At 41.6% G+C, this 14,776-nt stretch overlaps 1 protein-coding gene across 5 annotated transcripts in view; it reads right to left on the bottom strand.

Annotated features, from left to right (window-relative positions):
• The window catches only part of cnsta (consortin, connexin sorting protein a), a 110,044-nt gene that overhangs the window by 47,655 nt on the left and 47,613 nt on the right, over positions 1-14,776 (bottom strand). For all 5 annotated transcript variants that reach the window (XM_063055482.1, XM_063055484.1, XM_063055486.1 and 2 more), the window contains 2 exons: positions 14,712-14,733; positions 395-491 (listed from right to left, as the gene is read on the bottom strand). In XM_063055482.1, coding sequence (XP_062911552.1) covers positions 395-491; positions 14,712-14,733 — 119 coding nt within the window. The remainder of the gene's footprint in view (positions 1-394; positions 492-14,711; positions 14,734-14,776) is intronic.

Below are 14,776 nucleotides of genomic sequence, written 5' to 3'. Positions count from 1 at the left end.
GGAAAGTGTCCCTGGCATAAAAAAAAGGTTGGAAACCCCTGTCTTATGATATATGACAGTAAGAAATTGCTGAGATATGGGTGAGTGGAACAGATGTAGAAATGGAAGGCAATTCAGTCAGCAAGACTGTTCAGCCTTAATTATCATGTACTGCAACTTTTGCATGTTCAATTAATTAGTTATTGGGGTGTGATGCAACATACAAGTTAAAACAGATCCCAACAGATACCTGCTATAAATTCAAAGAGTATATACCGAGTGATTCAAGGCAATCTGCCAATGGCTATTTTACTCTAACAAAGGGCTTTCTATCATTTTAAACACAACCTACAGTTTTTTTTTTACTGAACAAAGGGTATTAAAACATAAAAGGTTTCACTTATTCCATACATACTTGAGTTGTGTTCTGCAGTAATTTTCTTGCAAGCATCTTGTTCCTTTGAAGTGAAATGACATTCATTTTTGTAGAAGCACTCTGCTGATACTGAAAACTGATGCATCAAAAGAATAATCAGGCTTACAGGAGAACACATCACTTGAATTTCTTGTCATATTCTCAGTTTCCTCAGCTTCATCAATCAAACAACTTTTATTTATGTGGTCACAAACAAATATTTGATCACAAAGGAAAGGATGTCTAAAAGTTCAATTCTGATCGCAAAAACACATTTTGCAAAACCAAAAAATCAGTGTTGTGTGTTTGATTATAAATTGGAAATGAAAAATTAATTTTAGACTTCACAAGACTGTGAATTACATTTACAAAGACAGCAATTTCTCTGCCAATCCAGCATTACAAATCCTTCAAATCTATATTTTTCTACAGAGATTTGGCATATGTGGAAAAGGATTAAAGTATTTAAGTATCCAAACCAGGAAAATTATATCATCATTTAGAAGATCACTTAATGCCCAAATGTGTGTGCATTCTTTTTTCAGGGACACGTTCCACTTACAGCTTTGTTGCAATATAAGACCTTAAGATATAGGAGCAGAATTTGACTCCTCGAGTTTGCTCTGCCATTTCACCATGTCTGATCCAGTTTTCCTCTCAGCCCTAATCTCCTGCCTTCTCTCCATATCCCTTCATGCCCTGACCAATCAAGAATCTATCAACTTCTGCCTTAAATATACATACAGACTTGGCCTCCACAGTTGCCTGTGGCAAAGAATTCCATAGATTCACCACTCTCTGGTGATTGAAATTCCATATCATCTCCATTCTAAAATGACGTCCTCTATTTTGGGGCTGCATCCTCTGGTCTTAGACTCTCCCTCTGTAGGAAGCATCCACTTCACATCCACTCTATCAATGTCTTTCACCATTCAATAGGCTTCAATGAGGTCACCACTCATTCCTCTGAATTCTAGTGAACACAGGCCCAGAGACATCAAACACTCTTCATGTGACAAGCCATTCAATCCTGGAATCATTTTCGTGAAGCTCCTATGAACACTCTCCAGTTTCAGAACATCCTTTCTAAGATAAGGGGCCCAAACCTGCTCACAATACTCCAAATGAAGCCTCACCAGTGTTTATGTTCAAGTTTGCACATTGTATCGGAGGGATAGGAAGGTAGGCAGAGGGGGTGGTGTGGCTCTGCTGGTAAAAAATGGGATAAAATCACAAGAAGGATGTGACATAGGATCAGATGATGTTGAATTCTCATGTGATGAGTTAAACTGCAAGAGTAAAAGGACCCTGATGGCAGTTATATACAGACATCCAAACATTAGCTGGGATGTGGACGAGAGAATACAATGGGAAATAGAAACGGCATGTCAAAAGGGTAATGTTATGATAGTCATAGGAGATTTTAACATGCAGGTAGACTGGGAAAATCAGGTGGATAATGGATCTCAAGAGAGAATTTGTTGAATGCCTACGATATGGTTTTCAGTTCAGCTTGCCATTAAGTCTACCAGCGGATCAGCGATACTGGATTGGGTGTTATGTAATGAGCCAGAGGTGATTAGGGAGCTTTAAGGTAAAGGAATCCTGAGGCAGTGATCACAATATGATTGAGTTCAACTTGAAATTTCATAGGGAGAAAGTAAAGTTTGACATTGCAGTATTTCAGTGGAGTAAAGAAAATTACTGTGGTATGAGGGAGGATTTGGCCAAAGTAAATTGGAAGAGATGCTGGCAGGGCATGGCTTGAATTTCTGGGAAAAATGAGGGTGCAGGATGGATGTATTCCCAAAACAAAGAAATACTCAAATGGCAAAAGAGTACAACCCTGGCTGACAAGGGAAGTCAAAGCTAATGTAAAAGCAAAAGAGAGGGCATACAACAAAGCAAAAATTAGCATGAAGACAGAAGATTGGGAAGCCTTGAACACCCTACAGAGAGCAACTAAAAGAATCATTAGGAGGGAAGAGATGAAGTATGTAAGCAAGCTAGTAAACAATATCAAGGTGGATAGAAAAAGCTTTTTCAAGTATATAAAAATAAAAGAGATGACAGTGGATATAGGACTGCTAGAAAATGAGGTTGGAGAAATAATAACAGGGGACAAGGAGATGGTAGATGAACTAAATGAGTGTTTTGAATGTCTTCACTATGGAAAATACCAGCAGTGTGCTAGGTATTGAACGGTGTGAGGGAAGAGGTGTGCAGTCACTATTACAAGGGAGAAGGTGCTCAAAAAATGAAGACCTGAAGGTGCATAAGTCACCCAGACCAGATGAACTGCACCCTAGGGTCCTGAAAGAGGTAGTGGTAGATATTGTTGGCACATTAGTAATGATCTTTCAAGAGTTACTGGACTCTGGCATGGTTCTGGAGGACTGGAAAATTTGCAAATGTCACTCCACTCTTTAAGAAAGGAGGAAGGCAGCAGAAAGGAAATTAAAGACCAGTTAGCCTGACCTCAGTGGTTGGGAAGATGTTGGAGTCAATTGTTAAGGATGAGGTTACGGAGTACTTGGTAACATGGGACAAGATAGGACAAAGTCAGCATGGTTTCCTGAAGGGAAAATTTTGCCTGACGAACCTGTTGGATAGATAAAAGAAATGTACTGGATGTTGTATATTTGGACTTTCAGAAGGCCTTTGAGGCTGCTGACTAAGTTAAGAGTCCATGGTATTACAGGAAAGTTACTAACATGGTTGGAGCATTGGCTGATTCGTAGGAGGCAGCGAGTGGGAAAAAAAGGATCCTTGTCAGGTTGCCTGCCAGTGTTGGGACTGTTTCTTTTTATGCTGTACATCAATGAATTAGATGATGGAATAGGTGGCTTTGTTGCCAAATTTGCAGATGATACAAAGATTGGTGGAGGGGCAGGTAGTGTTGAGGGAACAGGTAGGCTGCAGAAGGACTTAGACAGATTAAAATTGGCAAGAAAGTGGCAAATGAAATACAATGTTGGAAAAAACACTGTCATGTACTTTGGAAATAGAAATAAATGTGTAGACTATTTTCTAAACAGGGAAAAAATCCAAAAATCTGAGATACAAAGGGACTTGAAAGTCCTTGTGTAGAAGATCCTTAAGGTTAACTTGCAGGTTCAGTCAGTGGCAAGGAAAGCAAATGCAATGTTAGCATTCATTTCAAGAGATCTTGAATACAAGAGCAGGGATGTGATGCTGAGGCTTTATAAGGCACTTGTGAGGCCACACCTTGACTATTATGAACAGTTTTGGGGTCCTCATCTGAGAAAAGATGTGCTGGCATTGGAGAGGGTCCAGAGACAGGTCACAAGGATGATTCCAGGAATGAAAGGGTTATCACACAGAGAACAGTCTATGTTCCAAGCTTACACTGGTGTCCATCCCCCACTTTTTTGACACTACATCAACAACTGCATTGATGCTGTTTCCTGTACCATGCGGAGCTCGTCGACTTAGTCTTCAACTTCCACCCTGCCCTCAAACTTATCTGGTCCATTTCCAAATCTTCACTTCCCTTTCTCAACGTCTCTATCTCTACCTCTGGAGACAGCTTATCTACTGATGGCTGTCATAAATGCATCGATTCTCATAGCTACCTGGACTATACCTCTTCTCACCCTGTTACTTGTAAAAATGCTGTCCCCTTCTCTCAATTGCTCCATCTCTGCCACATCTGCTCAGGATGAGGCTTTTCATATCAGAATGAAGGAGATGTCCTCCTTTATCAAAGAAACGGGCTTCCCTTCCTTCACCATCAACTGCATCTCTTCCACATCACGCATGTCTGCTCTTACCCCGTCTTGGGTTCTGCTTGTCCTCTCTTACCACCCCACCAACCTCCCCATCTAGCATATAATTCTCCAGAACTTACGCCATCTCCAACAGGATCCCACCACCAAGCACATCTTTCCCTCACCTCCACTTTCTGCAGGGATTGCTTCCTACATGACACCCTTGTCCATTTGTCCCTCCCCACTGATCTCCCTCCTGGCACTTACCCTTCCAAGTGGAGCAGGTACTACACCTACCCCTAAACCTCTAACCTCACCACCATTCAGGGCCCCAAACAGTCCTTCCAGGTGAGGCGACACTTCACCTGTGAGTCTGTTGGGGTCATATACAGTATCCAGTGCTCCCAGTGTGGCCTCCTGTATATCGATGAGACCTGACGTAGATTGGGAGTGTTTCGCTGAGCATCTACACTCTGTCTGCTGGAAGAAGCGGGATCTTCCAGAGGCCACCCATTTTAATTCCACTTCCCATTCCCACTCCGATGTCAATCCATGGCCTCTTCTACTGTCGCGATGAGGCAACACTCCGGTTGGAGGATCAATACCTTATATTCCCTCTGGGTCGTCTCCAACCTGATGGCATGAACATCAATTTCTTGAACTTCTGGTAATGACACCCCCCCACCACCATTCTCCATCCCCCTTTCCCTCTCTTACCGTATCTCCTTGCCTGCCATCGCCTCCCTTTGATGTTCCTCCCCTTTTTCTTTCTTCCATGGCCGTCTGTTTTCTCCTATCGGACTCCCCCTTCTCCAGCCCTGAATCTCTTTCACTAATCTCTCCCCCTCCTGGTTTCACCTGTCATCTTGTGTTTCTCTCTCTGCTCCCCCACCTTTAAAATCTTATCCTCATCTTTTTTTCTCCAGTCCTGCCAAAGGGTCTCTGCCCAAAATGTCGACTGTAATTTTTTCCATAGATGCTACCTGGCCTGCTGAGTTCCTCCAGAACTTTGTGTTTCATCTGCCATTTCTTTGCTCATTCTCATAATCGATCCAAGTCCTTCTGTGGCTTCTCTACTTCCTCAAAACTACCTATCCCTCCACCAATCTTCATATCCTCTGCAAATTTTGCTATCAATTCCATCATCCAAATCATTGACATATAACGTAAAAAGAATCAGTCCCTTGTGGAACACTGACCCTTGTGGAACACCACTAGTCACTGGCAGCCAACCAGAAAAGGCTCCCTTTATTCCCACTCTTTGCCTTCTGCCAATCAGCCACTGCTTTATCCATGCCAGAATCTTTGCTATAATACCATGGGTATTCCAACAGATTTGTCAGTCAAGATTTCCCTTGATGAAGCCATGCTGACTATGGCCTATTTTATCATGTGCCTCCAAGTACCCTGAAACCACATCCTTAACAATCGACTCCAACATCTTCTCAACCATTGAAGTCAGACTAACCAGCCTATAGTTTCCATTCTTCTGCCTCTCTCCCTTCTTAAAGAGAGGAGTGACATTTGCAATTTTCCAGACTTCTGGAACCATTCCTGAATCTAGTGATTCTTGAAAGATAATTACAAATGCCTCCACAATCTCTTCAGCCACCTCTTTCAGAACTTTGGGGTGTACACCATCTGGTCCAGGTAACATCTACTTTCAGATGTTTCAGCTTCCCAAGAACCTTTTCTCCAGTTATGGTAACTTCAGACCACTTCATGATCCCTCACGCCTGGAATTGCCACCATACTGCAAGTGTCATCTACAGTGAAGACTGATGCAAAATACTTAAACAGTTCGTACACTATATTGTTGTCCTCCATTATTACCTCTCCAGCATCATTTTCCAGTGGTCCAATATCCACTCACACTTCTTTTGTACACTTTATGTTTCTGAAGAAACTTTCAGCATCCTCTTTAATATTATCAGCTAACTTACTTTTGTATTTCATCTTTACCTCCTTAATGACTTTTTAATTGTCTTCTGTAGGTTTTTAAATGCTTCAAAATCCTCTAACCTTCCACTAATTTTTGCTCTATTTTATGTCCTCTCTTTTGCTTTTATGTTGGCTTTGACATCTCTTGTTAGCCAAGGTTGTGTCATCTTTCCTTTTGAATATTTCTTCCTATTTGAGATGTATATAATCCTGTGCCTTCCAAACTGCTTCCAGAAATTCCAGCACTCCTGCTCTGCCGTCATCCCTGACAGTGTTCCTTTCTAATCAATTCTGGCCCACTCCTCTCTCATATCTCTGCAATTCCCTTTACTCCACTGTAATACTGATACATCTGACTTTAGCTTCTCCACAAATTTCAGGGTGAATGTGATCATAATATGATCACTTGCCCCTGAGGGTTCTTTTAATCAATTCTGGCTCATTACACAACACCCAATTCAGAATAGCTGATCTTCTAGTTGGCTCAACCACAAACTGCTCTAAAAAGCCATCTCACAGGCACTCATGAATTCCCCCTCCTGTAATCCAGCACCAACCTGATTTTCCCAATCTACCTGCATATTGAAAACCCCCCTGACTATTGTAATAATGCCCTTTTGGCATGCGTTTTCTATCGCCCAGTGTAATTTGTACACCACATCCTTACTACTGTTTCGGGTTTTGCATACAACTCTCATCAGGGTCTTTTTACCCTTGTAGTTCCTTAGATTCATCCACACAAATTCAACACCTTCTAACCCTTTGTCATCTTTTTCTAATGATTTTATTTCATTTTTTACCAACAGGACAACACCGCCCCCTCTGCCTTCTTGCCTATTCTTTCGATACAATACGTATCCTTGGACATTAAACTCCCAGGTATAACCTTTCAGCCATGATTCTGTGATGCCCACAACATCATACCTGCCAATCTGTAACTTTCCTGCAAGTTTATCTACCTTATTCCATATACTGGGTGCATTTAGATACACCACCTTCAGTCCTGTATTCACACTTCTCAATTTTGTCCTCCTTTTACATGGAAACCCATCCTGTTGACTACAATTTTGCCATATCAACAGCCTTTCCTCACTACACTTTGCCTGTTTGTGAAGCAGCTACCTTATCTTCTGCCACACACACAAAATGCTGGAGGAATTCAGCAGGCCAGGCAGCATCTATGGAAAAAAGTACAGTCAAAGTTTTGGGCTAAAATGTCAACTGTACTATTTTCCATAGATGCTGCCTGGCCTGCTGAGTCCCTCCAGCATTTTCTGTGTGTTGCTCCGATTTCCAGCATCTGCAGATCTTCTCTTGCTTACCTCATCTTCAGTACTATTATCCGTCTTTCCTACAATACTTCCTTGCATTTAAATATCTGCAGCTCAGGACACTAATCGCACCATGCTCAACCTTTTGATTCCTAATTTTGTCTGAGGTCTTACCAACATCTGCATCCATAACCTCTCCACTAACTACTCTGGCACTCTGGTTCCTGTTCCCCTGCAACTCTAGGTTAAACCACACTATGCAGCATAAACAAACCTTCCTGCTGGATATTAGACCCCTCCATTCAGATGCAAACCATCCCTTCTGTACAGGTCCCATCTTCCCTGGAAGAGAGCCCAATGATCCAAAAATCTTATGCCCTCCCTCCTACACCAATTCCTTAGCCACGTACTGAAGTGCATAATCTTCCTAGTTCAGGCCTCACTGGCACGTGACGCAGATAGCAATCCTGAGATCACAACCCTAGAGGTCCTGCCCTTTAACTTAGCACCTAACTCCCTGAATTCCCTATGCAGAACTTCTCACTTCTCCTACCTGTGTCTTTGGTACTTCCACGGACCACGACTTCTGGGTGTTCATCCTCCCACTAAAGAATGCTGAGGACTCGATCCGAGATTACCCAGAACCTAGCACCTGGGAGGCAACATACCATCTGGGAATCTCATTCTCGCCCACTGAACCTCCTGTCTGTTAACCTAGCTAGTGAATCCCCTATCACCACAATGTGTCTATTCACCCCCCCCCCCACCCTCCTTCCCTTCTGAGTCAGAGGATGACTCAGTGGCAGAGACCCAACCACAGTAACTTTCCTCTGTTAGGTCATCCCCCTGACAGTATCCAAAGTGATAAACCTGTTGTTGAGGGGACTAGCCTCCAGGGTATTCCGGACTGGCTCCTTCACCCCTTTTCGCTTTCTGACTGTCACCCAGTTTCCTGTGTCCTGCATTCTGGGTGTAAATACCCCTCTATATGTCCTATCTATGGCTACTTCAGCCTCCCAATGATCCAGAGCTCATCCAGTTCCAACTTCTTAATGTGCTTCGTTAGAAGCTCCAGCTGGATGTACTTCTCGCAGTTGTAGTCACCAGGGACAACGGAGGCCTCCCTGCCTTCCCACACCCTACAAGAGGAGCATTTCACTCTCCTGCCTATCATCCCTGCTGTCCCAGTTGAGCAGATATAAAGAGGAGGAAAGAACTTAAGCTTTTAAAAGCTTAAAAGGTGAATGGTATGCTGGCATTTATAGCGAGAGGATTCGAGTACAGGAGCAGGGAGGTACTATTGCAGTTGTACAAGGCCTTGGTGAGACCACACCTGGAGTATTGTGTGCAGTTTTGGTCCCCTAATCTGAGGAAAGACATCCTTGCCATAGAGGGAGTACAAAGAAGGTTCACCAGATTGATTCCTGGGATGGCAGGACTTTCATATGAAGAAAGACCGGATGAACTGGGCTTGTACTCGTTGGAATTTAGAAGATTGAGGGGGGATCTGATTGAAACGTATAAAATCCTAAAGGGATTGAACAGGCTAGATGCAGGAAGGTTGTTCCCGATGTTGGGGAAGTCCAGAACGAGGGGTCACAGTTTGAGGATAAAGGCGAAGCCTTTTAGGACTGAGATAAGGAAAAACTTCTTCACACAGTGAGTGGTGAATCTGTGGAATTCTCTGCCACAGGAAACAGTTGAGGCCAGTTCATTGGCTATATTTAAGAGGGAGTTAGATATGGCCCTTGTGGCTACGGGGATCAGGGGGTATGGAGGGAAGGCTGGTGCAGGGTTTTGAGTTGGATGATCAGCCATGATCATAATAAATGGCGGTGCAGGCACGAAGGGCCGAATTGGCTACTCCTGCACCTATTTTCTATGTTTTCTATCCTTTGCTTTCTGAGTGAAACCTCTCTTCGCTGAAGCCTCGAAGAGCTAAAGTCTTAAGATCACCACTCTATGCTCACTCCAACGACAGCCGCTGCACTTGCCCCTGCCTTCCTTTAATTTGCTCCAACTGATCAATCCCAAACTCTGATTGTTTGCTGGTCAAAGCTACCAAAAGACAACTGATGAAGGTTTATTCATCTTTTGAAGACTAAAATCAATTGATTATAGTCAGGCAAGGATATCAAAGGATGAAAGGGCTATGCATCGAGCATATGGCTCGATGTTTCTGAATGCATTTACAATTTACTCCATTCAGATTTACAGGTTTAATGACAGCACTCAGACCACTTCCACTGGTGATGTCATTGGCAAATCATGAAACAGGTCTGTAAATGGATCTGGACTACAGTCAGAAAAATCTCAAAACCTCAAGGAATAATCTGCTTCCTTGAGATATGTAACAAGATCACATAGCAATATTTCAAATAGCAGGGCATTTATCTTTCTTCTGGCTTCAATTATCGCTCATTCAATTGCACAGCAGATTATCTGGTCAATTTCACATCAACGTTTGTGGAACCTTATTGTGTATGAATTGACTACCACATTTCTACAATTGGTGACCCACTTCAAAGTACTTCACTGGCAGAAAATATTGAGAGGGTCTGAATCCCTTTCCTCAGATGCTGCTTGGCATGCTGAGTTTTCCAGTATCTGCAGGTTTTTGATTTTAATGGACTATATTTTGGGAAACTCAGAGGATGAAAATTCTTCCAGATATGTGCAAGTCAGATTATATATCAAGTGGCAAAGCATTCCATTTAATGTTATATACAGTCACATGCAAATGTTTGGGCACCCCAGTCAAAATTTCTGTTACTGCGAATAGCTAAGCGAGTGAAAGATAATCTGATTTCCAAAAGGCATAAAGTTGAAGATGACACATTTCTTTGATATTTTAAGCAAGATTACTTTTTTATTTCCATCTTTTACAGTTTCAAAATAACAAAAAAGGAAAAGGGCCCGAAGCAAAAGTTTGGGCACCCTGCATGGTCAGTATTTAGTAACACCCCCTTTGGCAAGTATCACAGCTTGTAAACGCTTTCTGTAGCCAGCTAAGAGTCTTTCAATTCTTGTTTGGGGGATTTTCGTCCATTTTTCCTTGCAAAAGGTTTCTAGTTCTGTGAGATTCTTGGGCCGTCTTGCATGCACTGCTCTTTTGAGGTCTATCCACAGATTCTTGATGATGTTTAGGTTGGGGGACAGTGAGGGCCATAGCAAAGCCTTCAGCTTGCGCCTCTTGAGGTAGTCCATTGTGGATTTTGGGGTGTGTTTAGAATCATTATCCTGTTGTAGAAGCCATCCTCTTTTCATCTTCAGCTTTTTTACAGATGGTGTGATGTTTGCTCCCAGAATTTGCTGGTATTTAATTGAATTCATTTTTCCCTCTACCAGTGAAATGTTCCCCGTGCCACTGGCTGCAACACAAGCCCAAAGCATGATCGATCCACCCCCGTGCTTAACAGCTGGAGAGGTGTTCTTTTCATGAAATTCTGCACCCTTTTTTCTCCAACCATACCTTTGCTCATTGCGGCCAGAAAGTTCTATTTTAACTTCATCAGTCCACAGGACTTGTTTCCAAAATTCATCAGGCTTGGTTAGATGTTCCTTTGCAAACTTCTGACGCTGAATTTTGTGGTGAGGACGCAGGAAAGGTTTTCTTCTGATGACTCTTCCATGAAGGTCATATTTGTGCAGGTGTTACTGCACAGTAGAACAGTACACCACCACTCCAGAGTCCGCTAAATCTTCCTAAAGGTCTTTTGCAGTCAAACTGGGGTTTTGATTTGCCTTTCCAGCAATCCTACGAACTGTTCTCTCAGAAAGTTTTCTTGGTCTTCCAGACCTCAACCTGACCTCCACCATTCCTGTTAACTGCCATTTCTTAATTACATTACAAACTGAGGAAAGGGCTACCTGAAAACGCTTTGCTATCTTCTTACAGCCTTCTCCTGCTTTGTGGGCATCATTTATTTTAATTTTCAGAGTGCTGGGCAGTTGCTTCGAGGAGCCCATGGCTGCTGATTGTTGGGACAATGTTTGAGGAGTCAGGGTTTTTATAAAGCTTTGAAATTTGCATAACCTGGCCTTTCCTAACAATGTTTGTGAAAAAGCCATAACCCTATCAAGCTAATTATGGTCTGAGACCTTGGTAAAAGTTATGAGAGCTCAAATCTCTTGGGGTGCCCAAACTTTTACATGGTGCTTCTTTCCTTCCCCCCCCCACTCTAAAATTGTACAAAACAAAAATAATACACTAATCTTGCTTAAAATGTTGAAAAGAATGTTTCATCTTTAACTTCATGACTTTTGGAGATCAGTTCATCTTCTACTCACTTAACTATTCACAGTAACAGAAATTATGACTGGGGTGCCCAAACTTTTGCATGCCACTGTATACATTTCCCTACTGTAATTTATAGTATTTTTATGTATTGCACTTTACTGCTGCTTCAAACCTACAAACTTCATGACCTGTGTCAGCAATATTAAATCTGATTCTGATTAAATTATCTGTCTCACAAATTACATCAAGATGGAACTTTAAGAATAGCATTTTACTGTATTCTTCATAGTCAGTCATGTTAATGACAAGGAAGTAAAGGAGACACCAGAAAACTGGTAGAAGTATCAGGTTCAGTGAGCAAAAGCACAATTCAAGAGTTTTGAGGATGGACTTTGGATGGTAATAATGCAGCTGTCTTTGGGAAGAAAGACACAATGTGCAAAAGTACAAGGGAAATGGTGCAGCAAGAACAAGGAATGGGATTCAGTCATGCAACTGGAAATTGCACTGAATTGCATAGTTGAAGGTACAATTCTATTAAGAGGGCAAAATACAGAAACTTCCAGTTACAAATTCATAAAAGCTACAGCCTGCTCATTAATTAAGGCAATCAATACATGATGTATTAACTACCTAACATATCAATAAATCACAGAGGAATGTGCTTAGACATACAGTAATCTGTTTCAAGTTTTCCCACACAGAATTTATGAAAATATCCTAGTTAAGGGATGTACATCATACAGCGACATGCATAAGTTTGGGCACCCCTGGTCAAAATTTCTGTTACTGTGAATCGTTAAGTGAGTGGAAGATGAACTGATCTCCAAAAGTCATAAAGTTAAAGATGAAACATTCTTTTCAACATCTTAAGCAAGATTAGTGTATTATTTTTGTTTTGTACAATTTTAGAGTGGGGGGGGAAAAAGAAAGGAGCACCATGCAAAAGTTTGGGCACCCCAAGAGATTTGAGCTCTCAAATAACTTTTACCAAGGTCTCAGACCTTAATTAGATTGTTAGAACTATGGCTTGTTCACAATCATCGTTAGGAAAGGCCAGGTTATGCAAATTTCAAAACTTTATAAATACCCTGACTCCTCAAACATTGTCCCAACAATCAGTAGCCATGGGCTCCTCTAAGCAGCTGCCTAGCACTCTGAAAATTAAAATAAATGATGCCCACAAAGCAGGAAAAGGCTATAAGAAGATAGCAAAGCGTTTTCAGGTAGCCGTTTCCTCAGTTTGTAATGTAATTAAGAAATGGCAGTTAACAAGAATGGTGGAGGTCAGGTTGAGGTCTGGAAGACCAAGAAAACTTTGAGAGAACTGCTTGTAGGATTGCTAAAAAGGCAAATCAAAACCCCCGTTTGACTGCAAAAGACCTTCAGGAAGATTTAGCAGACTCTGGAGTGGTGGTGCACTGTTCTACTGTGCAGCAACACCTGCACAAATATGACCTTCATGGAAGAGTCATCAGAAGAAAACCTTTCCTGTATCCTAACCACAAAATTCAGCATCAGAAGTTTGCAAAGGAACATCCAACTAAGCCTGATGCATTTTGTTAACAAGTCCTGTGGACTGATGAAGTTAAAACAGAACTCTCTGGCTGCAATGAGCAAAGGTATGTTTGGAGAAAAAAGGGTGCAAAATTTCATGAAAAGAACACCTCTCCAACTGTTAAGCACAGGGATGGATCGATCATGCTTTGGGCTTGTGTTGCAGCCAGTGGCACGGGAAACACTTCACTGGTAGAGGGAAGAATGAATTCAATTAAATACCAGCAAATTCTGGAAGCAAACATCACACCATCTGTAAAAAAGCTGAAGATGAAAAGAGGATGGCTTTTACAACAGGGTAATGATCCTAAACACACCTCAAATTCCACAATGGACTACCTCAAGAGGAGCAAGCTGAAGGTTTTGCCATGGCCCTCACTGTCCCCCGGCCTAAACATCATCGAAAATCTGTGGATAGACCTCAGAGAGCAGAACATGCAAGACGGCCCAAGAATCTCACAGAACTAGAAGCCCTTTGCAAGGAAGAATGGGCGAAAACCCCCCAAACAAGAATAGAAAGACCCTTAGCTGGCTACAAAAAGCATTTACAAGCTGTGATACCTGCCAAAGCGGGTGTTACCAAGTACTGACCATGCAGGGTGCCCAAACTTTTGCTTCAGGCCCTTTTATTTCGAAACTGTAAAAGATGGAAATAAAAAAGTAATCTTGCTTAAAATATTAAAGAAATGTGTCATCTTTAACTTTATGCCTTTTGGAAATCAGGTCATCTTTTACTCGTTTAGCTATTCACAGTAACAGAAATTTTGACTGGGGTGCCCAAACTTTTGTATACCACTGTATATTGAGTCAGTCAAACTCATGTAACTCTGCAATGAGAGCCCTGGGGGTCAAAAATCCACCAAGTTTTGGAAAGAAAAAGTGACAATTTGCATTCGCACAGCAATTTCTATGGCACTTTCAATACATCCTAAAACTAGTCATGATCAAGACAACATCCGTGAAGTACAAACAGAAAATCTGCAGATGCTGGAAATCCAAGCAACACACACAAAATACTGGAGGAACTCAGCAGGGCAGGCAACATCTTTGGAAAACAGTACAGTCGACGTTTCAGGCCAAAACCGTTCGGCAGGATTGAAGTATAGTTGTTAATGTAGGAAATATGGAAACCAATCAACCACTGTAAAGTTAAAATGACTAAATATAACTTTTTTAAAAAATGTCACTTAGGGTTAAATACTGCCCACAACACTTCTGAAAGGCCTCATATGATCATCTTCAAACAGGTGCTTTTACATTCACCCATAATCAGGCAGAGTTTTGGTTAACATTTCATCTGAAGGATGTCATTTCTGCTGGTGCAGCACTTTTTTGTTCTACATGAGGGTGTTATTTTGTGCACATCTCTGGAATATGCTTTAAGTCCGTAATTTTCAGAATTAGATGACCAAAGTGCCACCAGCTAAGCTACAACTGACGTAAGATGTAATTGAACCACTATGTTAAAACATAAGCAGAGGATTCAAGCAGTTTACCTACAAATATGAACTCCTAAAATTTATACAATTATGCACATATTTGGAATAGTTTTCTCATAAAATCAAAAAAAAACTTACTTTGCCGCCTGGTATATTTGGCCTGAGGAAACAAAAACATTTTTTTGACTATTAAGAGAAAATTT

Source organism: Mobula hypostoma, chromosome 8 (genome assembly GCF_963921235.1).
Source record: "Mobula hypostoma chromosome 8, sMobHyp1.1, whole genome shotgun sequence".
Taxonomy (NCBI): domain Eukaryota; kingdom Metazoa; phylum Chordata; class Chondrichthyes; order Myliobatiformes; family Myliobatidae; genus Mobula; species Mobula hypostoma.
The sequence above is the reverse complement of the archived record's forward strand: the minus strand, read 5'-3'. Positions and strand labels throughout refer to the sequence as shown.